At 55.7% G+C, this 25,713-nt stretch overlaps 1 protein-coding gene and 1 long non-coding RNA gene across 3 annotated transcripts in view; one reads left to right on the top strand and one right to left on the bottom strand.

The window, feature by feature from the left end:
* Positions 1-9,317: 9,317 nt before the first annotated feature.
* Positions 9,318-25,713, bottom strand: part of SDK1 (sidekick cell adhesion molecule 1) — a 744,026-nt gene continuing 727,630 nt past the window's right edge. For both annotated transcript variants that reach the window (XM_027528208.1, XM_027528209.1), the window contains 4 exons: positions 25,415-25,552; positions 22,555-22,675; positions 22,103-22,232; positions 9,318-12,874 (listed from right to left, as the gene is read on the bottom strand). In XM_027528208.1, coding sequence (XP_027384009.1) covers positions 12,629-12,874; positions 22,103-22,232; positions 22,555-22,675; positions 25,415-25,552 — 635 coding nt within the window. In that variant the 3' untranslated portion in view covers positions 9,318-12,628. The remainder of the gene's footprint in view (positions 12,875-22,102; positions 22,233-22,554; positions 22,676-25,414; positions 25,553-25,713) is intronic.
* LOC113883969 lies at positions 12,005-14,914 on the top strand. The gene is made up of 3 exons (XR_003508776.1): positions 12,005-12,235; positions 12,538-12,650; positions 13,573-14,914. It is a non-coding gene; the product is annotated as an uncharacterized LOC113883969 (long non-coding RNA).

Raw genomic sequence — 25,713 nt, 5'->3', positions numbered from 1 at the left:
TCTGTAGTGTGTGGTGTGTCTGTTGTATGTAGCGTCTGTCGTATGTAGCATGTCTGTAGTATGCATGTGGCGTGTCTGTCATATGTGGCGTGCCTGTTGTATGTGGAGTGTCTGTAGTATGTGGCTTGGCTGTAGTATGTATGTGGCGTGTCTGTAGTGTGTGGTGTGTCATATGTAGCGTGTCTGTCGTATGTATGGTATGTCTGTCATATGTATGTGGCGTGTCTGTCGTATGTGGCGTGTCTGTAGTATGTGGCATGCCTGTCATATGTGGCGTGTCTGTAGTATGTGGCTTGGCTGTAGTATGTGGTGTGTCTGTAGTATGTGGCGTGTCTGTCATATGTATGTGGCTTGTCTGTAGTATGTGGCTTGGCTGTAGTATGTGGCGTATCTGTCGTATGTATGTGGCTTGGCTGTAGTATGTGGCATGTCTGTAGTATGTATGTGGCGTGCCTGTAGTATGTGGCGTGTCTGTCATATGTGGCGTGCCTGTAGTATGTGGTGTGTCTGTAGTATGTAGTGTGTCTGTCGTATGTGGTGTGTCTGTAGTATGTATGTGGCATGTCTGTCGTATGTGGCGTGTCTGTAGTATGTGGCTTGGCTTTTCATCCTCTTTCACATGGTCTTTCACAAGGCAAATCTTTTTAATTTTGATGAAGTCCAGTTTATCGATTTTTTTTCTTTTGTGCTTTTGATGTCAAGTCTAATTCTTTACCTAGACGTGGACCCCTAAGATGTCTTATGCTTTTTCTCTAAAAGTTGTATAATTTTATGTTTTACACTTAAATCTAGAATCCATTTTGAGTTCACGTTGATATGGGGTCTATAACCACTAGGAAGGAGGAGACACAGGTGAAGCTCAACTTTGGCATATTGCTCCAACTTTGGTCTGACTGCTTCAGAATTATTTCTGAAAAAGAGTTGCCTTTCTCCATTGAATTGCTTTTACACTTTTGTCAAAAATCAGTTGGCCTGGGACTTCTCTGGTGGGCCAATGGTTAAGACGTTGCCTTCCAATGGAGAGAGTGTGGGTTTGATCTCTAGTTGGGAACTAAGATCCCACATATCTTGTCGTCAAAAAATCCCCCAAAACATAAAAACAAAAACCAAGGCAAAACAAACAAAAAAAAATCCCAGGAGCAATATTGTGACAAATTCAATAAACTTCAAAAATGACCCATATCAAAAAAATTCTTTAAAACAACCAGTTGGCCATACTAATATGGAGCTATTCAGTGCCATGATCTGTATTTGGTGCCATGATATGTATCTAACCTCTGTCAATAGCACACTATTTTTTGTTTTTAAATTTATTTATTTATTTGGCTGCATCAGGTCTTAAGTTACGGCACTCAGGATCTTTCACTGTAATCAGGGTGTGGACTCTGTGGTTGGGGTGTGGACCCTGTAGGTGGGGTGTGGACTCTGTAGGTGGGATGTGGACTCTGTAGGTGGGGTGTGGACTCTGTGGGTGGGGTGTGGACTCTGTGGGGGGGGGTGTGGACTCTGTGGGTGGGGTGTGGACTCTGTAGGTGGGGTGTGGACTCTGTGGTCCAGGTGTGGACTCTGTGGGGGGGGTATGGACTCTGTGGGTGGGGTGTGGACTCTGTGGGGGGGTGTGGACTCTGTGGGTGGGGTGTGGACTCTGTAGGTGGGGTGTGGACTCTGTGGTCCAGGTGTGGACTCTGTGGTCGGGGTGTGGACTCTGTGGGTGGGGTGTGGACTCTGTGGGTGGGGTGTGGACTCTGTAGGTGGGGTGTGGACTCTGTGGTCCAGGTGTGGACTCTGTGGTCGGGGTGTGGACTCTGTGGGTGGGGTGTGGACTCTGTGGGTGGGGTGTGGACTCTGTGGTCGGGGTGTGGACTCTGTAGTGTGGACTCTGTGGGTGGGGTGTGGACTCTGTAGGTGGGGTGTGGACTCTTTGGTTGGGGTGTGGAATCTGTAGGTGGGGTGTGGACTCTGTAGGTGGGGTGTGGACTCTGTAGTATGGACTCTGTGGTCGGGGTGTGGACTCTGTAGTGCGGACTCTGTGGTCAGGGTGTGGACTCTGTGGTCGGGGTGTGGACTCTGTAGGTGGGGTGTGGACTCTGTGGTCCAGGTGTGGACTCTGTGGGTGGGGTGTGGACTCTGTGGTCGGGGTGTGGACTCTGTGGGTGGGGTGTGGACTCTGTAGGTGAGGTGTCTACTCTGTAGGTGGGGCGTGGACTCTGTGGTTGGGGTGTGGACTCTGTAGGTGAGGTGTCTACTCTGTAGGTGGGGCGTGGACTCTGTGGTTGGGGTGTGGACTCTGTAGGTGGGGTGTGGACACTGTAGGCGGGGTGTGGAGCCTGTGGTCAGGGTGTGGACCCTGTGGTCGGAGTGTGGACTCTTTGGGTGGGGTGTGACTCTGTAGGTGGGGTGTGGACTCTGTGGTCCGGGTGTGGACTCTGTGGTCTGGGTGTGGACTCTGTGGGTGGGGTGTGGAGTCTGTAGGTGGGGTGTGGACTCTGTAGGTGGGGTGTGGACTCTGTGGTCAGGGTGTGGACTCTGTAGGTGGGGTGTGGACTCTGTAGGTGGGGTGTGGACTCTGTAGGTGGGGTGTGGACTTTGTGGTTGGGGTGTGGACTCTGTAGGTGGGGTGTGGACTCTTTGGTCGGGGTGTGGACTCTGTAGGTGGGATGTGAACTCTGTGGTTGAGGTGTGGACTCTGTAGGTGGGGTGTGGACTCTGTAGGTGGGGTGTGGACTCTGTGGGTGGGGTGTGGACTCTGTAGGTGGGGTGTGGACTCTGTAGTCACAGTGTGGATTCTGTGGTTTGGGTGTGGACTCTGTAGGTGAGGTGTCTACTCTGTAGGTGGGGCGTGGACTCTGTGGTTGGGGTGTGGACTCTGTAGGTGGGGTGTGGACACTGTAGGTGGGGTGTGGAGCCTGTGGTCAGGGTGTGGACCCTGTGGTCGGAGTGTGGACCCTGTAGGTGGGGTGTGGACCCTGTAGGTGGGGTGTGGACTCTGTGGTCGGGGTGTGGACTCTGTGGGTGGGGTTGGACTCTATGGTCGGGGTGTGGACTCTGTGGTTGGTGTGTGTACTCTGTAGGTGGGGTGTGAACTCTGTGGGTGGGGTGTGTGGTTGGGGTGTGTGGGCTTCATGGCTTTGTGGCACATGGGATCCTAGTTCCCTGACCAGGGCTGGAGCCCACATCTCCTGCACTTCAAGGCAGATCTCAACCCCTGGACCACCAGGGATGTCCTTCTGCTTCCCTTCCTGTTTATCATTGCAAGCAGACTCCACAGCTTACTTTTAATTATGCCTGCTGTTTATTCCTGGCTCCTCTTACTTGAAAGTCAATCCCGTGGGTGGACCATTGTAAAGAACTCAACACTGATGTCTTGAATGAATTAATGATTACTAAGAAATACTTAGCTTTCCTTTTGTTAGTGTTTTAAGAGTCGAGTACAATAATAATATTCGTAACTACCATTTTGTGAATATTACTTGTGTTTTACAGATGGGAGAACCAACTCCAAGTCATGAAGCCAATAACTACAGGGCTGAGGTGTGAATCCAGACACTGTTTTTTGCAGGCTCCACGGCAGTGTCCCCAGTGTGGGGCTGTTATTTCACACCGATGTCACTTTAGTGGGAAGCAAAGAGCCTATATGGCTGAAGAAGTTAGGGAAAAGAGGTAACTTTTGGTTGCAATTTTGAAGTATTGAAAGAATCCTATGAAAGCTCCTGTGTGGACCTCTGAACAGGCTGGAGAGGTGAGAGAATATGACTCTGGAAAACAGAGCTTAATATGCAGGTGTGTTTTGATTTAGAGAAATGTAAACAGATGCTTTTGAACTGTGGTGCTGGAAAATATTCTTGAGAGTCCTTTGGACTGCAAGGAGATCAAGCCAGTCAATCCTAAAGGGAATCAGTCCTGAAAATTCATTGGAAGGACTGATGCTGAAGCTGAACCTCCAATCCTTTGGTCACCTGATGCGAAGAGCTGACTCATTATAAGAGACCCTGATGCTGGGAAAGATTGAGGGAAGACGAGAAGAGGGTGACAGAGGATGAGATGGTTGGATGGCGTCACCAACTCGATGGACATGAGTTTGAGCAAATTCAAGGAGAGAGTGAAGGACAGGGAAGCCTGGTGTGCTGCAGTCCATGGGGTCTCAAAGAGTCAGACACGACTGAGCGACTAACAGCAACAAACAGATAACCCCCACAGTCCCAGTCTACATTATAATTAGCTGGTATAAGCCTGAGGTTCAGACAGCAGCTGATGTGGGATTTTAGCTCCAGGAGAACTGTAAGCTGGGAAGACGGCCATGCAAAGCCTGTGCCTCTGGGGGACGCAGACGACCCCAGAAGCCTTTGGATCCCGCTCAGCCTGCCATGACTTCATCCTCTATCAGCCGCCTCCTGCTCTTTCCTGAGGCCTGGTGTGTGAGCAGTCTCTTCCCGTCGGCTGGATGGAAGCAGCACATCAAAGAGCACAGACGAGCTGGCTGGTGGTCGATCTGGCAGAGGCGGCCCCTCTCTGGGAGCAGACACGGGCATCGGAGCCGTGCGGACCACGACCTCATCTACGCGTGGGCTCTCCCCACCCGCCATCCATCTCCCTGCTTTCCAATCATCTCTGCTAATAGCCACCAGGACTTGGTGTAGCCTCATTGAGATTCCAGTGCGTTTCCAGCATTAGTACAAGCTAGATTCTGATTCATTTGAAGGCAACAGAAAATTCAAACGTGAAATTTAGTGGTGACTGTCCTTGACGTGATGAAAGACGATCAGAATTAAAGGCTACTCAGGAAGCCAGGACCAGGAGGACATAACGGGGCAAAGGACTCTGTAGGGGGTTTAGCCACTTAAGTTTTCAAATCTTGAGAGTTAGATAAGTATATATTTCTGAAACTTCAAAAATGGGTTGAAAAAATACATGATGCTTGTTAATACAGAGAGGATTCTGAATGACAGCTGGGACTCACACAAGCACTGTTTCTTTGCCAAAAGACCATAAGTTGTCCTGAAATGGAGCACTGCCCGCCAGTGCAATTTCAGTGTGAACTGGCTGAAGCCACTGCCCTGAGTTCTTTTTGGAACGGGGCTGTTTTTCTTCAAAGCCTACGTGCGGGCACCGTGTGGCCTGTCCCCTGCTCTTGTCCTCCCATGGACACCAGGTTGGCCTCCATTTCCTGCTCAAGGTCCCCTGAGATGGTGGCAGTGGTGACCCCGGGAATAAACCAACACCAACATTATCACCGGAGTCTGCAAACTGTCTTCCCGCCCTTTTCTCCCTTAAGCCTCACAATAACTGAGTTATATTAGAAGGAAAAAAGAGCAGAGAGGGCTAGTGTTTCCCCCAAGACCACACAGCTAGGAAGTGGCCCATGGTCTTCAATGCTTGCTGATGCTCGCTGCCCTGGGTGCTGGGAGAAGGCAGGAGCTGGGGGTGGGGGCGGGGTGGGGGGTGCCCAGTCAGCTCGGAGCTGCAGCCCCGCGCCTTTAACAGGAGAGGATCATAGATGCTCCTGGTGAGAAGCACAAAGGCCGCCAGGGTGAGTCTCCCTCCCCTGGCTCCTCTCCTTTTGTCCCCTCTCTAGAGCGAACTGTTCCCAAGTCCCAGGCATCTTTCCAGAGAGTCTCTCTACCTTTTGCACAGGTGTGTGTGTGCACGTGTGCCAGTGAACACACACATGCAGGAGCACACTTGTCTTGTGGAACAAGAACAGTGTAACTTGGGAGATTGCTTTGCACCCCTGTATGTGAGTCTGCCTCACTGAAACAGCTGCACTGTGTGGGCATAGAAGGATTCATTTCCCACTGGGGTGACGTCTGGGCGGGGGGTGACCAGGGCGGGGAAGGCCTCATCTCTGGGCTTAATGGTGGGCGGGCCCACACTGGGAGTGGGGGTGGGTGCCACTGAGGTAGATGGTGAGGGGGTGCTCCCGAGATGCAGATGAGCCCCCCCTCACTGGGGGTCCCTGGGAGGCTGTGTGGCCCCCTCTCTCCAACAGAGATGCCCCCAGAGGTCTTGCTGAGCCTCTGGTTTCTGTCACCCGTCATCTCTGGAGCTGCAAACCCCCAATCTTTCAGCCTTCAACAATCTCAAAAAAACATTCCCAAAGACTGAGAGGGCGTAGGACTGTCCCTGCAGACTCCAGGACTCCACCAGATTTCTTCTGGGCTTCCTTCGGGGGTTCCATGGTGCTGTCTGGACCTCTCAAGTCAGTAGGTCAATTATGCCAGTGGCTGGTTGGAGAATTCCACAGAAATGTGTTCAAGATGCCTTAGAAATATGAATTTTTTATTAAATGATTTGAGTCTGGATCAGATTCAACCCCATAATGTCGTGGTTTGCTTAATGACTGCAGAATATTGTCTTATCTGAGGAGAAGCGGGACGTTTTAAGACCGCAGAGTCCAGAATTAACAGCTTGGAATTCTCGCCCATGCTGGCTGTTAATTGACTCCAGCTATTAAAGGGAAAGAGACTTTGGCAAACCCTAAGGCACTTGTACAAGCAAAGCCGGGGACGTGTTCAAATCATTTTAAAACAGGCGTCTGGCGAACGGATCATGTTCGGAAAACGGGCTGGTTGATCAGAAGGTCTGTGCTTCTGAATGAAGGGTCTGAAAATGGTTCCACTTCACGGCAAAGCCAGGCCTCTAACACCATCTGTGAGCGTCACAGCAATCGGCAACAAGCATGCGGAACTTTGCCTCGTCACCACCTCAGAACTGCCTTTTCTTGGTGCTGCGGGGCTCCTGTGCCCTGGGCCCTCTGCCCAGAGGACGGTGGTCCAGGAGGCACACTGCTGGGCTGAGATAATCACTGCCTCCAGGTCGGGGGAGGAGGGTGAGGTGTGGGGAGGAGGGGACACGTGTATGCAGGGGGCCAACTGGTCCGTTACCATTTATCTGCTGCTGCTGCTATGTCGGTTGTCGTGCCCAACTCTGTGCGACCCCATAGATGGCAGCCCACCAGGCTCCTCTGTCCCTGGGATTCTCCAGGCAAGAACACTGGAGTGGGTTGCCATTTCCTTCTCCAATGCATGAAAGTGAAAAGCGAAAGTGAAGTTGCTCAGTAGTGTCTGACTCTTCGCGACCCCACGGACTGCAGCCCACCAGGTTCCTCCGCCCATGGGATTTTTCAGGCAAGAGTAGTGGAGTGGGTTGCCATGCCTTCTCCTCCATTTATCTGAGCCACCCCCAAATGCTCTGGGTGGGTGGGCACAGCGATGCCAACTTAGGACACTCCTGGCTGGGCCATTTAAAAATAGCTCATGAAAACGAAAGTGTGACCACGTTGTTGTTCAGTCGCTCAGTCATGTCCGACTCTTTGCAGCCCCATGGACTGCAGCACGCCATGGATCACAGCCTCGTCCAACTCAGTGAAATTGTGAGCCATGCCCTGTAGGGCCACCCAAGATGCACGGGTCATGTGGAGAGTTCTGACAAAACGTTGCCCACTGGAGAAGGGAATGGCAAACCACTTCAGTATTCTTGCCTTGAGAATCCCATGAACAGCATGAAAAGTTCCCATATGATCCAGAAATCCTACTTCTGGTCATACATCCAGACAAAACTCTAATTCAAAAAGATGCGTGTTCACAGCAGCACAATTCACAACAGCCAAGACACGGGAGCAACCTCCGTGCCCACTGACCGAGGAATGGGTGCAGAAGACGTGGTGCGTGATACAGTGGACACTGCTCAGCCTCGAAGAGAGTGAAATGAGGCCATGTGCAGCAACGTGGGTCAACTAGAGAGGATCATACCATGTGAGGTAAGTCAGAAAGAGGAAGACAAACGCCATACGGTACCACTACGTTACGATACCACCACGTGGAATCTGAACGATGACACAAGCGTACCTACCTATGGGCCTGTGGTAAAGAATCCGCCTGCCAACGCAGGAGACACAGGAGACGTGGGTCGGGAAGATCCCCTGGAAAAGGAAATGGCAACCGTCTCCAGTGCTCTTGACTGGAGTCTCCCACGGATGGTTACAGTCCAGGGGTCACAGAGAGTAGGACGTGACTGAGCACGCACACAGGAACAGCGTAAGGGTACCAATGGCCAGGCTGTGCAGGTGAACTCCTGCCCTTTCTCCTCAACGAAGGAGGCGGGCACGTGGGAGGGTGAGACCGGGGTTTCAGGCGCCTTTCTGTGTGGGCGAGGCCACCAGGCCGGCCCTGAGCTGCAGGCAGCGACCCTGCCTCCCGAGGCTGGCTGTCCCTGACGGGGCTGGGGCGGGTGTGGGAGGGGGACACTGGGGGAGGCCAACGTCCTCGGGAAGGCGGGCGTTCAGAGGTTCCACCCGCTCTGGGCCCTGCCACTGCCTCGTGTCCGCCTGGGGCGAATGGCTTCACCCTGGGCGTGTTTCTCCATGCCCGTGGGGACCCCGTGGAGCCCCCCTGCAGGGCCTGGTGGAGCCTGTGACGGGCAAACGTGGGGAGTGCGCGAGGACACGCGGGGCGGGCCGGCGCCCTCCACACGGCAGCTGGGGCGTCCCCGACATGGAATGTGGGCTGACCTTAACTCTGCATCTATGGGGCAGGGCAGAAGTAGGTGGACAAGGTGTGAAGAGACAAAGGAGGCGCTCACCCCTGGCTGTCAGCACTGCTTGCTCCGTTGGTGGCTGCTTCTGGAGCGACGCCAGAACTGCGGTCCGCTTCTCCTTCCTGCCCCCGGCCCGGTCCTCCCAGCACACATCCTCCTTGGGCAGCATCAGCCCAGAAAACTGGATACCTGGGCCCGACTCCCAGAGAGTCTGTCCCCCCGGGCCTGGCAGGGGCGCGGGCACTGGGACTTTTGAGTGCCGTGTGGAGAACCGCCCTCTGCGGCCGGCAGGCCCTGAGGACGAGGGGAAGGCTGAGCCCTCCCGGCGGACCCGGGAACACACAGCAGCTGGAGCGGGCGGGAAGGCGCTCAGGCTGCCTGAGCCGGCGGGACCCTCACAGAGGGGACGGAGTGAGCGCCTCCCCCGCGTCCGGTCTGTGGCTGGCTGGGAGCAGTCTCCCTTTCGGCACCTGTGGAGCCTTCAGAGGGCATGCTGGGGGCAGGTGAGGGTGGCCGCCGTCCACTCTGGGGGGTGTGGGCCCCACGCCGCCTGCCTCAGGCCCTGGCGACCCGCCAGGCTGCTCCCGGGCGTGCCTCTCCCTGGGAGAGCTCCAGCTGAGCCCCTCCGACCTCACCTGCCCCCAGCGTCCACACCTGCCTTTCCGGGAGGGGCAGGGCCGCGTGGCCTCCACACGGCGTGGGGCTGGCCTTTCAGCGTTCCTTCAGCCCGAGAACCCCCGAGTCGTTGCATGCACACTCACTGAAGAAAAGCACAGGCACACAAGGAACAAAATGATGCTTTTATTAAAAATCGAACCCATAGCACCTCTCTTCCTACAAGTGTTTTTGTTTTTAAAGGAGATCTAGTTTTCTGCACAATTTCAGAAAATGCGGCCAGGAAAAGTTCAGGACTGACCCAAGCCCCCGATAAACCAGCAGGTGAGGCTGACAGGGAACGAGGCGTGGCCGCCGACCAGTCCCAGGGTTCCCTCCTGATCCCACCTCTCGGATGGTCCACGTGGCAGATGCTGAGCCAGAGAGCGGCGTCTGGATATGCGCACCAACGACTCGCTGGGAGAAGCCACCCTAATCCTAACTACGCTGTGTGCCAGGAATTTGTAAAAACCGAAAACCATGCCATGAACCATTAGAACCATCACGCAAACATGCTGCGGTCCGGCCGCCGTCAAGGGCAAGGGCAGCATCAACAGGGCTTCGCGGAGTGCGTGCCGCCCCCCATGGTCTCCCCCAACGCTGCCCCACGGCTCGTTTTCCTCCATGACGGCGTGTACCAAGGGCTCCTTAAAATCATGGCTGGGGATGGGAGGGCCTCTCTTTGGGCTGATTTATTCAGAGGGAGGAGGTGCAGGAGATCCAGGAGACGTGCTCCATGGCCGCCAGGTGTGGGGACTGTCCACGGCCCCGCCCTGCCGCTCACCGGCCTGGAAACCTGGGAGCCCCGGCGGAGGGAGGGGGAAGCCTGGGCAAACCCATCTCTGCTGCTCAGGCAGAGAGCGCGGCCCTGCGGCCGCGGTCCTCACGGGAAGGGCAGCTCGCCTGTCCATCGCCGGGCCCTGGATGGGGTCCCCGCGAGGCCGAGCGCTGCACATCTGCAGGGCATTGCTGCGGGAGCAGGCAGGAGAGGACAAGCCTCCTGCCTCCGTTAGAGAAATGGTGCCTGTCCTGGGTTCAGAACCAGGATTACAATCCAATATCCATTTCCCTATCATGTGATTTTGTTTTTTTTCCCTCCCTCAAGAGGAGAGGTTAGGAACCCACGCTTCTCAATGTTACACGGTCTGGAAGCTGAAATCTAACCAGAAACACCCAGTTCTCCCTTGGGTCCAGCGGCTCCCACGCCCCAGAGCCCTGGGACCACGGGGCCAGGCACCGGTGCCAGTGCCATGGCAGCCGCGAGCCGCAGCCTCAGGCCCATGGCAGCCGCGAGCCACAGCCTCAGGCCCACAGTTCCGTCCCGAAGACTGGGCTCCAAGCAGAGAGAACAGGAAGTGTAACGAGCCTGGGGAAAAGGCGCTGCTGTCACAAAACCCCAGAGCGGGACACACACCTCAAACCAAACTGTCCTTGTGCCAGGACATTCCGGCACGCTCCCGTCAGCTAGGCAAGGCTCCGTATGGCTTAGAGGGCAGAGCGCGAAGGCAGAGTGTATCCACGTTCTCTGTCCACTGCTTGTCTCCCAAGAAATTCGAGGTGCAGCCCCGCGGCTTCCTGTCCACTCCCCGTCTGGGGCCCGAGAGGACAGAGGCCGGCCTGTCCAGGGAGATGGGGGGCTAGTCTTTGCAGGGGGAGGCTTTGGGCGGAGCATCCAGGATTTTTGGTTTAGAACGTTTCCCCTCCACTCAGAGAAGGAAGGAGAGAAAGGAGAGATGGAGGGAGGGGGAGGGGGGCCAGGGGGAGGGGGATGGGTGGAGGAGGGGGGGGGCAAGAAAGGAACTTTTCCACACCTCCTACCTCTACTTTTGGAGAAACGGAAAAGGGTTTTTTATCCAACACAAAACTCTAAAACAGAAAAGGTGTTTTTTTTTTCCTCACACAACACAAACTTTTCTTGGTCTCCTGGGGTCACACTCTGCAACTCCGAAAGCAGAGGGTCAAGATGGCCCTCTGCCCTGAGGAGGCGGGAAGAGGGAAGGAGAGACCCCACAGACCACGTGATACAGCCTGGCCCTGAGACAGGATCCCTACTGGCATTGGCCAGGCGCTGGCTCGGGGACAGGCCGGCCCCCCAGGAGGACGGACCGGCCCTGCTCCCTTGTGCTGGGGGGTGTGGATAGGCCCCTGCTGACCAGGCCGGTCACGGGGCCTTCCCACAGGCCCTGCGGCACACCCTGGAAAATTCTAGACTGGGACCAGGGCTGGGGCTTGACCACCTGCACCTCCCCCTCACTGCACAAAAGCGATGTGATGCGCTGGGGGCGGGGCTATGATGCGCTGGGGGCGGGGCTACAGCTTGGACTCATTTTCAGAGCAGCTCAAGCTACTTCCATTTAGCTAAAAATAAACGAAAACAAAATAATAACAATTACAGGGAAAAAAGGTTTCCAGAAAACCCGTTAAGGCTAAGAGCTGGCCGGGGGTCGGGGGCGGGACCACAGCGCTGCGCCAAGGACGGGCACGGCCACCCGCACGGGAGGGCCTGGGGGGCACAGGGCGGGGTGGGGGGGGGACTGGGGACCCCATTTTCTCAGAGCCGTTCTGCTTTACTTGGAGACGCCGCGGCTCTGTCTTTCCCGCGGACAAAGTTAAACAATGAACAGAAAGGCACTGCAGACAGCTGAGACGCATTCATTTCATGTGGCATATTTTAAAAAAAGATAAAAAGATTTAAAAAATACTCTGGTTAACAATGCACACCTCTTACACAACCAGCGATTCTGCGGCCGCTGTCTCGTTTCCTCGGGGCGGGGCAGGCGGGCCTGTGCTGTGCACTTGGGAGGAGCTTGGGGGGGGGGGCGGTGGCGGGGGCAGGAGGTGGCTCCCAGATGGGACGCTTCCCGCTCCTGGATGATGGGGGTTGAAAGAAAGGACCGAAGCGGGAAAGCCCCGAGTATTTCACCCCTGGAATGAGCCTTGGCCTCTGCCGCCCTGTTGCCAGGAACTGTGAAGCCGGCTCCTCGCCTAAAGCTGCCGAGTGAGGACATTTCAGAGACGGACACTCAAGGTCGGGAGGCCCCGGGCCCAGGTCAGACACCTGCTCCACGCGCCGGGAGTCCCCGGTGGGCGCTGGTTCTCAGGCAGGAGGTAGAGCAGAGAGAGGAGAGGCCTGGAGGGCCCCCGCCCCCTCCCCCCAGCCTTCCCGGGCCGCACGATGGAGAAGCCAGGCCCCCAGGGCTCAGGCCTTCCCAGGTCGGGGTGCCGAGCCCTTGCACCCGGCGAAACACACCTTCTCGTAAAAAGAAAAGAAAATCAAAGAAACCTGCTTCCTGCAGCGATGTTACAAAAAGCCAGTTAAAAAAACGTTCCTAATTGAAATCGTGTTCACAGGGGGTGAAATCAACCATCAGCGACAGATCCTCTCAACCCAGCTCGAGCCCAGTTCCAGGAAGTGATTGTCTCGACACGGCCGCCGCTCAGCTCACACGAAGGACGAGAAGCCGGTGAGCGGAGTCCGGGCGCCGCGGGCCGCGGGCGCGAACACGGCGCTCTGCGTGGTGACCACCGCGCGCGGGGCCGGCCCAGCCTCCGCTCCCGCCACCGCCTCGTACCTGTGCGGGGCCGTGCCCGCGCGCCGCTTCCATGAATTGTAGTAGGTGGGGTCGCTCAGGTAGTGGTTGACGAACGAATGCTGGGGTGGCGCGTCCTCGGACTCGGAGTCGGTGACCTGTGGGCGGACGGACGGACGGAACAGGCTCAGCCAGGCGGCCAGGGACAGGGGAGGCCCGGGGCTCAAGGAGCGCGTGGAAGGGGGCTGGCGTGGGAGGGTATGCGGGTGGTCTTGAAGGGGCGGCCCTGGCGGGAGGAGCGGCCACGGAGAATGGGGGGTGTCGAGGAGGGAGGGGGCCACGGGGGAGGGGGAGGGCCACACGGGGGGTGGGGGCCACGGGGGTGAGGCCACAGGGTGGGGGAGGGACACACAGGGGTGGAGGGTGGGGGCTGGGGGCCACGGGGTGGGGGAGGGCCTCACGGGGGTGGGGGCCACGGGGGGTGGGGCCACAGGGTGGGGGAGGGACACACGGATGTGGGGGAGGGATACAGGGGTGGGGCCACAGGGTGGGGGAGGGACACACGGGGTGTGAGGGGGCCACACGGGAGGGAGGGCCACATGGGGGTGGGAACTGGGGGCCACGGGGTAGGGGAGGGACACGGGGTCGGGGAGGGCCATGGGGGTGTGGGCCACGGGGGTGGGGGAGGGACACACGGGGGGATGGGGGCCACAGGGCAGGGGAGGGACATGGGCGTGGGGGTGGCCGTGGGCAGCAGGGCTGAGCGGAGAGGAGTGGCCATCTAAGGCGGGTGGCGCATCTCACCTGTTTGTTTCCCTTTTCTCTCCCCCCACCACCTGGGTGTGGACTACCCCAGGGCCCACCTCCACAAGACCACGGAGAGCTCAGCGTGTCCACGGGGGTCAAGCTGGGCAGCGGGAGCCAGCTCTTTCCTCCCAGAGGCTCTGCTCCCCTGCCTGTCCCTGTGCCTGAGCCGGTCCCAGGACATGAATCCACTGTACTCTGGCTTCAGGAGAGTCTGCACTCCAACCCCTCCCAGGACAGGTCTACGCAGCATCTCCTCTCTCAGGACAGGTCTACACCCCATCCCCTCCCAGGATAGCTCTACACTCCATTCCCTACAAGGACAGGTCTACACACCATCTCTCTCAGGACAGGTCTACACTCCATTGCCTCCCAGGACAGGTCTACACTCCATCCCCTCCCAGGACAGGTCTACACTCCATCCCCTCCCGCAACAGGTCTACGCTCCATCTCAAGGACCAGTCTATACTCCATCCCCTCTCAGGAGAGATCTATACTCCATCTCCTTCCAAGGACAGGTCTACAGTCCAACCCCTCCCAGGACAGCTCTACTCCATCTCCTTCCAAGGACTGGTCTACACTCCATCCCCTCCCAGATCAGGTTTACACAGCCCCCAGGGGATGCTCTGTGTTCTGTGGAGAATGCTGCAGTGCCCGGGAGTGTGGAAGGCCCAGGCACTGCAGACTGCCCGAGACTATGGCACAGGCCCCCAGACCGAGGGTCTGATGGTGAGCTCAGTCAGGGTGAGGAGACGGTGTCCTCCGTGGGACACATGCCACATCCATGCCGACCTCCGTGGGGAGGTTTCCAAGGACAGAGGCCCTAATTGAGTGTGGTGTCTGCTGTCCAATGTCCTGGGGCCCTTCCCTCTGCATCGCCGAGGGACCTGACCCCTCACCTCGGGGTCCCAGAGCAGCCAGTGGAGGAGGCGGGTGGCTCATGGAGGTTCAAGGTCAGTGAGCCAATGGGAACCCGCCTTGGGAGTTTTCCCGCCGCTCCTGGAAGAGCTGAGTGCTTCCCTGGGGGACAGGGCCGTGGGCCCACCAGGTGGCCCCCAAAGCCACTGCTAAGTCGCTTCAGTCGTGTCCGACTCTGTACGACCCCATAGACGGCAGCCCACCAGGCTCCCCGGTCCCTGGGATTCTCCAGGCAAGAATGCTGGAGTGGGTTGCCATTTCCTTCGCTGGGACACAACAAAACCATGGCACAGAATGGAGAGGGGAGACTCAGAGCTGTTCCTTCAGCTTCTCGCTGTTCCTCTAGGGAGAGGGCGAGTGCGCCCGCCCCATCTTGGGACACATGGGGCCATGGTGAAGGCCTCGGGGCTCCTGTTCAGGTCTCGCTTTCGCTTCCACGAGAAAGCACAGGATTAAAATGCCATTCCTTGTCCTGCTGCCTGCTCTGTTTATTGTTGATATGACATTATTATTTTTTAATGAGGATGTATTTTAGTGAGTTAGAATTATTGACAGAAAGGAAACGCTGCGGGGTCTTTTTTTTTTCAAGTTTCCTGTGTGATGTGAAGTAGCGATGTGAGTCCGTTTCCCAGGAAACCGAGGAAGGCCAGCCTGTGATTGGATGAGTCTGCAGACCCGACCATGAGTTTCTAAAGGCGCGTGGATGCCTGGCAAGCAGCTAACAGAGATAATCCCAGGACTTCTGGTGCTGTGCTGGCAAGATGAAAGACTCCAATATTATTAGAGGATTAATTAAGTGAGAGGGGGCTGGTCTAAGTTGGCTGAAGCCAGAGAGACCTTGAAACCTGTTTCTGTGGATTTTGAAAATAATTTTTAAGATGTGATTTGAACAGTAGCCCTGATATAATTCGTAAGCAGCTGGGCGATAAAATGGAGAGAAAGCCCCTTATTTCTAAGTGGAGAAACATCAAGAGCCACAGCGTGTGTCCTGCGAGGCTGCTGGTCTAATTCAGAGCCACTCTGATCAGCCAGGTTCTCCTGCACCTGTGAGCCGGTTCTCAGAATTGTCACTCGAGTAACATTGCTGAAAACGGTTAAAAAACACCCCAGGGAGAAAATGACAGCATCACAATTTTTTTTTTTCTTTCAGTGAAGTATTAGCTTTGCAGAAGAGCTTTTCCGGCAGAGAGCTCACAGGGTTTTTGCCTCTGGAGGAGAGGGTGGGCAGTAAGGGTGGGCAGGGGACCCCCTACCTGGCTCGTCAACCAACTACCAATACAAAAAATACTTCCAGAATGGCCAGAAGGAGCAGCAGGTCTTCCCCACAGTAGAACAGTGACTTAACTGGGGGAAAATCAAATTATCAACAATCATTTAGAGTCCCTGGAAATGGTGCCAAGGGCATATAGCAAATGGGGCAAGATTTATTGCAGAAAATCTAAAACCACTAAGAAGAGCAAGAGTCTGAGCTGCTTGAACTCTGACCTGCTCCCCCACCCCCAGCTGGGGTGACGGAAGCTCCACTTGGGGAGGGGGAGGCACATGTGGCCAAGAAGCCAGGGCCCCTCCCCTAAGACTCCAGGAATTTGGTTTGACCTGGAGGAGGAAGCCGCGGGCATCTCCCAGCCAGCTGCTTGTCCCCAGCTCCACGATGCAGAGGTATTCCTGGAGGTGTGGTCAGAGAACTGAGCTCCCCTCCTCATCGGGGCTGCTGGGAGGCTGGCCAACTTGCACCAGGTTGGCAGGCTGCCTCACCCTCGTGGCTGGTGGAAGGAGCTCCATGCAGGGGGGCCCGGGCGCAGCCAGAAACCCGGGGGCGTCCATCCCCACCCAGTGCCTCACTGGTCACCATGGAGAAGGGGGCCGTTGTCCCCACCCCAGCTTTGGTGCTGTGACACAGAGGTCCCCATGGCGGGAGAGTCAGCCCTTCTGAACAGAGAGCTCCCAGCTCTGCCTCAGGGGAGTAGCTTTATTTGGACCATGGCATGCCTCAGGGCAGGTGTCCCTGCTGGCTCGGATGGTAAAGAATCTGCCTGCAGGGCAGGAGACCCAGGTTCAGTACCTGGGTCAGGAAGGTCCCCTGGAGAAGGGCATGGCTACCCACTCCAGTATTCTTGCCTGGAGAATCCCATGGACAGAGGAGCTGAACGTGGACATGACTGAGTGACTTAACACTTTCACTTTTCATGCCTCAGGGCATTGCTGGAAACTGTGGAGGCCTCAGGGGCGAGAAATGAAGAGCTAAGTCCTTGATAGCAGCAAGTGGAGCAATAAATGCGCCAGAGGTTTAACGGGAGGACCAGGCAAAGAGACAGCTGACGGGAGCCCTCTTGGGCTTAGAGAAGAATTCAGAGATTAACAACGTCCTGCTGCTGCCTGGGCTGTGATTGGATCCAACTGTGGAGTAATTTATACCCTGGAGCCTTGTCGAAAATAAAAGAGCTGCCAGGGAGAGGAGGTTAACAGCTGGGTGTGATACCAGCTGTGTGGGCCTTCCCAAACCTTAGTGGGGAGGTCAGAACAAGAGACAAGGGGATGCCTAGTGGAGATCTCAGTCGTCCCTGGTTGTCATGGAAACCACATGCCTGCCCAAGGCCACACCTCGGAGGGGTGATGTCAGAGCGGACACGTTGCTGAGGACGTGGCTTCCCTAACTAGTCCAGACGAGTCACTGAACAAATAAGCCAACAACAATGACAACAGACAGGGGGCTGAATATGGGTATTCAAAGTGAATACAAGATACTATTTAAAGTATGTTCTTGTTTTCAAAAAACAGCAAAGTGGGATACATACACAGGGGAAAAAAAGCAGGGAGCCTCAGATATTGGCAGGCAAAGAATTTAAAAGTAGCTATTATAATATGTTCAAAGAACTGAAGGAAACCATGTTTAAAGAATTAAAGTATGCTGACACTATCACACCAAGTGGAGAATATCAATAAAGAGATAGAAATGACTTAAAAGGACCGAATGAGAAGCTCCGGAGTTGAAAAATACCATAACCAAATGCAAAATTCACCGGGGGGCCTCAACAGTAGATCTGAGCTGACAGAGGAAGGACTCAGCGCACTTGGAGACAGACTGAGAGGCTGCTCGCCGTGGTCAGTCACTCAGTCACGCCTGGCTCTAGTCCAAGTGACCCTGTGGACTGTAGCCCATCAGGCTCCTCTGTCCGTGGGATTCTTCAGGCAAGAATATTGGGGTGGGTCATGCAACTTGAAAAACAAAGAGAAAAGAATGAAAAAAAAATAAACACAGACCGGAACACCTGATAAGCGTGACAAAGCTGAGCGCAGCAGCCTGTGCGCAACGAGAACACGGGGTGAGAAGAGAGGGAAAGCAGCAGAAAGACGGTTGAGAGTCACATGACTTAGAACTTCCCAAATCTGGTAAAAAAAAAATCAAGCAAACAAAAAAAACAACTGCATACTTAACAAGCTCAATATACCACAAGATAAACGGAACAAGAGCCACACCCAGACACGTCACAGTTACAGCTAAAATTCTGAAAGACAAAGGCAAAAGAAACTCTTGAAATCGAAGGGAGAAAAATGACTCATCCAGCCCAAGGGAATTCAAATTACGCTAACAGCTGACTTCTGGTCAGAAAAAATGGAGGACAGGAGGCAATGGGCAGGTGTTGAAAGAAGACTGTCAGTCACGAATCTTTTATTTGGCAAAACTGTTTTCATAAATGAAGATGAAATAGGACATTCTGAGATGAAAACAGAAGAATTAATTGCTAGCAGACCTGCCTTATAAGAAATACTAATGGAAGATGGTCAGATTGAAGGCCAGTGACACCAGAGAGCAAATCAAATCCACACACACACAAAAGCAGCAACAAGATCATCACATAGGGAATTATAAAAGGCAGTGTAAGGACCTAGTCTCCTTTCTTCTCTTATCTGATTTAAAAAGCAATTTCCTAAAGCATTAGGTAATAATTATATTGTTGGGTCCATGATATAGAGAAATGTAACAATTATAGTGGAACACAAAGGTGGGGAGAAATGAGAACCAAAAATCGCAAACAGAAGGGTTAACGTGATAAGCTCCAATACTTGCTCACCTTTCTCCTCTCAACTTCTTTAAAAGGTACAGAATTCTGTACAGGTAGAAAGATGCATCCTTGGGTCTGTCACGAATATGGATGCGTATAATAATAAGCACAAATGGGGAGGAGAGAATAGATCTATACAAGAATAAAGTTTCTATATGTCATTGAGATTTAGAATAAAAGCACATACTAATACGAGGGCAATCACTATAAAAAGCAACTGAAAAAATATAGTAAAAGCAAAACAAGGGAATGAAAATATCCCCCGGATATACACTAGAAAGTAGGCGCTTAACAACAGCAGCAAAATGACAGTGAAGGAAAAACACAGAAGCAGAGATACGAGGCTGATGGACGGCAAGCAGCAAGCGGCAGGCGTAACTCTGGAGTCAGCAGCAACCACACTAACTGTGAATGGATCAAACAACCTGGTGAGCAGGAGGCACTGCAGGATGAATGAGACGGCATGATCCAACTGTATGCTGTCAACAAGAGACACATTTCAGATCCAAGGCTTCAAACAAGTTGAGAGTGAAGTGATAGAAATGATGTGCCATGTGCACAGGAACCAAAAGAGAGCCGGAGCGACTGTGCTGATGTCAGGCCAAACAGATTCAGACAAAAACTGTGACTGGAGACCAAGAGGGACATGCTATACTGAAAAAAGTCTGTCCACCATGAAGACACCACAGCTACAGACAGACACGCAACTGCAAACAGAGCCCCTAGGTACAGGAAATTAAAGCTGCCGGTAACGGAGAGAGACACAGAGAATGTTGACAGTAACTGTTGGAGACCTCGGTTACGTTAACAGATGGCGGAAAGATCGAGTGTGTGGAAGGCGTGAACGGCACGATAAATCAACTGGACGTGGCAGACACACACGGAACTCTCCACACAGCAACAGGAGAGCAACACGGCCTTTTCAAGGGGGTTCTTACAGCACAGGCCAGATGCTGCCCCGCAAGACAAGACTCAATAAATATAAGAGGGCTGGAGATATACAAAGTATGTTCTTTGACCACAGCGGGATAAAATTAAAAACCATTAACAGCAGAAAATTTGGGAAGCTCATAAATGTGAGGAAACTAAAAACACACACCTAAATAGCCTATGCAGTGAAGACGTGAACTGTGCAGTGTGTGAATGACATCTCAGTCTGGTTAAGAGACCAGACTAGTTCAAAGGAAAGGCTCCCATCGGAGCTGGCACTTCCAAGACCCCATGAATCTGCCTACAACTCTCCCAGGTTGTAAGGTTCAAAGCTGGGCCCCAGGAAGACGACAGAGCACAGAATTCTGGGGGAAAAGACAGGCCTCACTGCATCTACCCGAGAACTCAGGAGCAGACGGGGAGCCCAGGAACGTGAGTTCTTAGCCTGGCCTCCCGGAGCCTTCACAGGAGGTGCCCGCCCACCACAGGCTTTGGGGGGCCTGGAACCCCAGGTTCAAGGTGACATGCCTTGGTAGAGACGGCGTCCGCACTTTTGATCAACTTTCTAGAACCAGAAAGTGTTAGGACCCGCAAAGCATCTGTGGGAATCCGGGAAGGAGCCTCTTCCTCCAGGCACAGGGCATGCCACGGCCCGCCCTCACTCAGCCATGCGTCCCGGGCTAGGAGAACTCGCTGGCCTGGTGGGAGGGACGGAAGGGAGCCCGCCGCCTGGGTCTGCATCCAGGTCCACCCAGGAGTGCGTGTCTGGGGAAGACACTCAAAAACCCCGGCAAGCCTCAGCTCGCCCACCTGTTACGTGAGGATCCGAACGGCCTCCTTGCAAGATTTAGAGTGCATTTCCCATCCCTCTCGCCTCCTACCCTCACCCACTCCCTTCTTCCCTTCTTGCTGCCTCCTTCCCCGTGTCTGTGTGTGCATGAGTGCACACGTGTATGCATACATGCATGTACAGGCCTAGCGCCCGTAGGCATCTAATGATCCTCCATGCGAATCAGCTGGATCTGACTCGCAAAACGCCCCCGTGTGTGAGAGGACAGACAGACTGGCCTGCGTTTAACCCATTTTGAGCATGCTTTTATGAACAAATAGTCAGAATCCATGAATTCCCAGTCCTGGCAGTGCTGGGAATGGCCTCTGTGGCCCGGGTGTTGGGTGGGAGAAGAGGGGAAGGGCGGGGGTCAGTGGGCCCTGGAAGATGAGGGTGAGGGTGCATGTGTGGGGTGGCCTCGGCCTTAGGGGTGTCCTGGGGACACGGACGAGAACCGCCTGCCTCCAGGCCTGGCTGAGGAAGCACTCAGCACTTAGCCCAAGTGGAGCTGGAAAGCCCGCGAGGCAGCACAGGGTCGCTGTGAGCATCGTCCACGATGCTCTTCGAGCCCAGGAAGGTGGGGGCAGGCGCCGCCTCTGACCGCTGACCCGGGGAGCGCTGGACGGCAGCCCACCCCTTCCCGACGCGCCGTCTTTGGGACCAGTGGCTGGAAAAGGCCGCGGCCTCCTCGTCAGGAAGCTGGGCTCAGCGTTCTCGCTTTTCCCTCCACAGACAGCCCCTCGCGCGGACACAGCGCTCCTCCTGCACGCCCGCAGGGTGGCTTGCCGCTTCCAGGAGCCCACGGCTGCGGCGCAGACGGGCAGCCAGCGCCCGCGTCCACGGAGCATGGAGGCCGAGCGGCCCGGCCACTGGGCCCCCTGCCTGGGGGCTGGCCCGTGTGGGCTCCTACACAAACCACAGTTTGAAAGAAGCCGTTTAATTGAGCCTGAGGGTGCAATCAGTCCTAAACTCAGGTCAAAATGAAGGTGAGACTTATTTTAGATTAAATATTGATTTAGAGTGTGAATGCCAAGCGGTGGGGTGGGCCTGCGTGTCTGGCAAACAGCTTGGTGAATTCGTCCCTGTCGCGGCGTCTCTGAAACCCCGCGGTCAGGACTGGGCGCCAAGCTCCCTAACTGCGTCCGCTGGTTCGCTCCTGTGAGATGGGCTCGTGGGGAAGGGGCTTCCCCGTGGAAGTGGGGGTCCTCATGGCGCCCCCACGGCTCCCTCCAGGGAATGTCCCCTCCCAACACAGAGACCTTGCCCAGGACGGGCCCAGCCCAGCAGTCAGTGCCCAGGCACCAAGATGTGTGGGGCGGGGTCCTGGAGGTCACGGCTGGAGGCTGATACCCCTCGGGGGCGGGGTCTCCCTGGTCCCCGGGCTCCCGCCCTGCTCTGGTGACCCCGGTAACTGACCCAGCGGTGCTGTGACCAAAGCCCGCGCTGGCGCACAGGAGGCTGGCGGGAGGGGAAGCCCCTGTCTGGCGTGGGCGGGGGTCCAGGTTCTACCAGTAGGGTGGGTTCGGGCCCCCGTTACCCCTCGGGGGTCCAGAGGCCACCACGTTCCCTGGTGACCTTCAGGTCGGCCAGGTGTCTTTCTGAGCGCAGAGCTAAGCAAGGAGGTTTGCGAACCCAAAGTCCACTCTGGACCAGGGACTGATCGGGGAGGTGGCCTCGCGCACCAGAGACGAGCACGGACCCTCCCCGTCCGGGAAGGGGCGCCCTCTGTCCCGGCTCTGCCTGCTCCGAGCCTGTGTGTGTGTGGAGACGCGGCTGAGACCAGGGCAGGGCCCCGGGGCGACGGGAGGGGCCGCGGCCCGCAGCAGGGCGCGGGCACCCACCTCGGACTCCGTGGCGTCGCCCGGCTTCTCCTGGAGGGCCCCGCTCTCGGTCAGCGCGGCGCCGTTGTACTTGTTGCAGAGGTCTTCGTCGGAGTAGTGCAGCCCGCCGGGGCTCGGCCGGGGCGGGGACCTGGGGGACGGCACACCAGTCAGCCCCGCCTCCTGGCCCGCCCCCTGGCCTCATCGCGGCTGCGTCGAGGAAAGCCATGCACAGCCTCTGGCACCGTTTCGGTGCCACGCAAGCAGTTCCCAGGCCGCCCACAGCTTCCAGTGACGCCCGGAGGGGCCGGAGGTCCCCCAAGACCAGGTCCCTACACCTGAGACCTGCCTCTTTATCTCTAGAAACGTCCTTAAACCATTCCTAGCACCCGCCCTCCTGCCCTGGGATTCGGGGGGACTCGTGGGCGTGGGCCTGGCCGGCATGGGCCCTGGGGTGGGTGCTGCATCCCTACCTGGTCCCATTCTTCTTGGAGAAGGTGTTCTTGACGTTGAGGTGGCGGCTGTTTAGCTCCAAGGCGGCAAACCCTCCGTTGTCCAGGGTCACGGACTCCTCCATGTTGGAGATGCTCTTACCTACATATGGGCGGAGACGGCGCAGATGCGCGTCAGGAAATGGACGTCAGGGGTCCAGCCCCGAGCCTCGTGGAGCAGGGCAGGCTGCCCAGGGTGCTCCGGACCGCCTGCTGGACGAGCCCCAGGCCTGGCGACCCGAGTCAGCGCCCAGGGCAGGCGGAGTCAGGCTGGGGTGTACGGCTACACGTCAACCGTGGAGCAAAACGGTATTAGCATTTTGGTGTTTCTTTTCCTTGATGCCAAAATCACGTTGTTGTTGTTTTTTTATCAGTGTCTTATTAAAGAATAGTCAGAGTGCATGAACCTTTTACACCATTGAGGATATTCAATAAATTTCACAATAAAGGCCCAGTCAGAACAAGGAAGTAAGTGGAGGGTAAACATATAAGGGGGAGGGCTCGAGGGTGCAGGGTCTTTTTCCTGCAGTGATGAACATGCTCCAGAACCAACTGTGGTGATGGTCACACATGTCTGTGAATGTCTGTAACTAAAAATCACTAAAAAATGAGTCCATCAGTACATATCAAAGCAGATTCTACAATCTGCTAGCCAAGCAAAGCCGTAAGTAACCAGGGGGACTGCAGAGCTCCCAGCGGCCCCTGCCTCGCTCGGCATGAGAGTTGGTCCTCACCACTGTCCCCCTGCCCAGGCTGGCCTCCCCTGCCCTTCCCATCTCCCCCTGCCCCTGCCCAGGGAGCCCCTTCCCCCCACCCCCTCCTTCAGATCACAGCTCAAGGGTGGTGAGACCGGAGAGGACGTTCCGGAGCCCTGAGGTCTCCTCCCTGTGTCGTTTCTCCATGCGGTGCCCGTCACCACCTCTCCGTTTTGTCCTGAGAGGGGCTGGCTGGCTTCCTGCGGTCCTGTCTGCCTCCCCTGCTAGGCTGTGAGCTCTCGGAGGCACAGACCCAGGGATGCTCACACAACCTTGTTCTTGGTGAGGTCCCAGCCCCCGGGACACTGCCCGAGCACACACCAGGGGCTTCACGCATGTTTTGTTGAATTCACCAGCATTTCTATCCCAAGGATCCTGTCTGCCGGGGACCCCACAGCCCTCCGCTCGCCTCGGTGTTCTGCTTGTGTGCAACGGGGAAAGCCAGCAGCACGCAGACAGCAGCAGATGAAAGAGGAAGTCGCCTGCGCGTCGGGGTTGGGGTTGATGGGAGGCAAGCAGGTGAATATTATACTCAGAGAGGAAGTCTGATCTTGTACAAGAGAGCGTGTCGTCCGGGAGGGGTGGAACGAGGCTGCAGCACAGTGGTTTGGGCTCTGCGTGTCTCCTGGGCGGGCAGGGAGACATTCTGGTGGACAACTTTTTTTTTTTTTCTTTTTTTCTGGGCATTAATGATGATGTTAAGTGAACGCTCCAGGGTGAGGCTGAGGATTGGAAGCTGCAGGTCAGATTGGACTCTGCGGTCTGCTTCCCAGATGGAGAGGGAGAGGAGGGAAGGCAGGGCGACTTTCTCTGCACCAGACGTGGGATTCTGGGATTCTGTAATAGCATTAACTCGGGAAAATGACATGCCATTCATACACTGTAAATCCCGCAGGAATCAAATCTGATTTACGAACACTTGTTAGAAGTGAATTTACACAGAAAAAAATAAATCCTTTCCTGGAGGAATGAATGGCTCAACGTTACAGAAGCAAATGGCAGGCACTTTAGGGCCTCCTGGTTTTATTAACCCTCTTGGTGCAGGGACTACAGTGCTGGGGGCTGCGGTCGGGGCATCTCAGGGCCCCTTTCACAGAGGACCGTTTCCAGCACCCTGGAAGGTTACCTCCCTGTTTATACTTCTGCACTAAGAACACCCACCATCCTGCCTTCTAGAAACATCCATTCATTAGGCTGCTCCTGACCTTCCTGTAAAGCAAGCCACGCTGTCTGTGCCCTTCCATGGCCGGCTCTGCCCACGTTCATTTGTCCATTTTTCTAGTGATGGGGACTCTCTCGGCTGTGGACACTCACTGAGCACTTGCTCCACGCCAGGCCCAGCCGTGCTGGGAAAACGGGGCCCAGGCTGCAGAAGGCTCAGAGCCGGGGTGCGGGCCCAGGCAGCACTCGCCCCATCGTGAGAAGGGCTGGACCACAGACCCGACTAACCATCCTGAGTGGCACCGAGGCAACTGAGCCGCACCCCGATGGCTGTTCTTGTGATACTGAAGGGGCCATTTCTCATCTCTTGAACACTTTCCACTTTTTTTTTTTTGAAGGTCCTAGCAGTATTTACATATTGCATCCATGTGTTTAAATTTACCAGTTAAAGTTAGCACACCTTTAAATCTCTGGGTGGAAAGAGATATGATATAAAAACAGCAATCAGTGAGTGCTCAGTCGCTCAGTCGTGTCAGACTCTTTGTGACCCCATGGACTGTAGCACACCAGGCTCCTCGGACCATGGGATTCTCCCGGCAAGAATACTGGAGTGGGTTGCCATTTCCTTCTCCCACTTTCCACGTTTTAATCATACTAAAAACCACTCCTGCATTTGAGCAGCTGCAGAAATGGGAACAGACTCTCAGGGGCCGAAGGATCAGGGGCCGAAGGATAAGGGACACGTGGCCTGTGTGAGGGCAGAGCCGGCCAGACGCCGGTGCCCAGAGCCCCGGTTTCCTGCCTCCAGAGGGACGTGTGCCTGTCTTAGGGACGGAAATGCAGCGTGGTGTGGGCACCCCAGACCCAGGAGGGACAAGCCCGACGTCTCGGCCCCAGGTCCCCGGGGGAGGCGGGGGCGTCCCCACCTGTGCCGCAGTTGCGGTACTTCTTGCTCTGGCCGTGCAGCAGCAGCGAGAACACCACCAGCAGGATGACCAGCAGACTGGAGAGCGCCATCACCAGGAGGAACCACCACTGCTCGTAGAAGGGTGTCTCCACCTGAGCTGCAGGGCGACAAGCGCACGGTTACATGGACAGAAAATCTGTCCCCGCCGTGACCGGGGTGGGGGGACCCCTGCCTGGTCTGGGTTGTCCTGGGCAGATCCACTGGTTTCCCGGAGAAGCAGCTCTGGGTCCACTGTCTCTCGGGCCTGGGGTCCCCTCG

The sequence above is a fragment of the Bos indicus x Bos taurus genome, chromosome 25 (genome assembly GCF_003369695.1).
Source record: "Bos indicus x Bos taurus breed Angus x Brahman F1 hybrid chromosome 25, Bos_hybrid_MaternalHap_v2.0, whole genome shotgun sequence".
In the NCBI taxonomy this organism is placed as follows: Eukaryota; Metazoa; Chordata; class Mammalia; order Artiodactyla; family Bovidae; genus Bos; species Bos indicus x Bos taurus.
The sequence above is the reverse complement of the archived record's forward strand: the minus strand, read 5'-3'. Positions and strand labels throughout refer to the sequence as shown.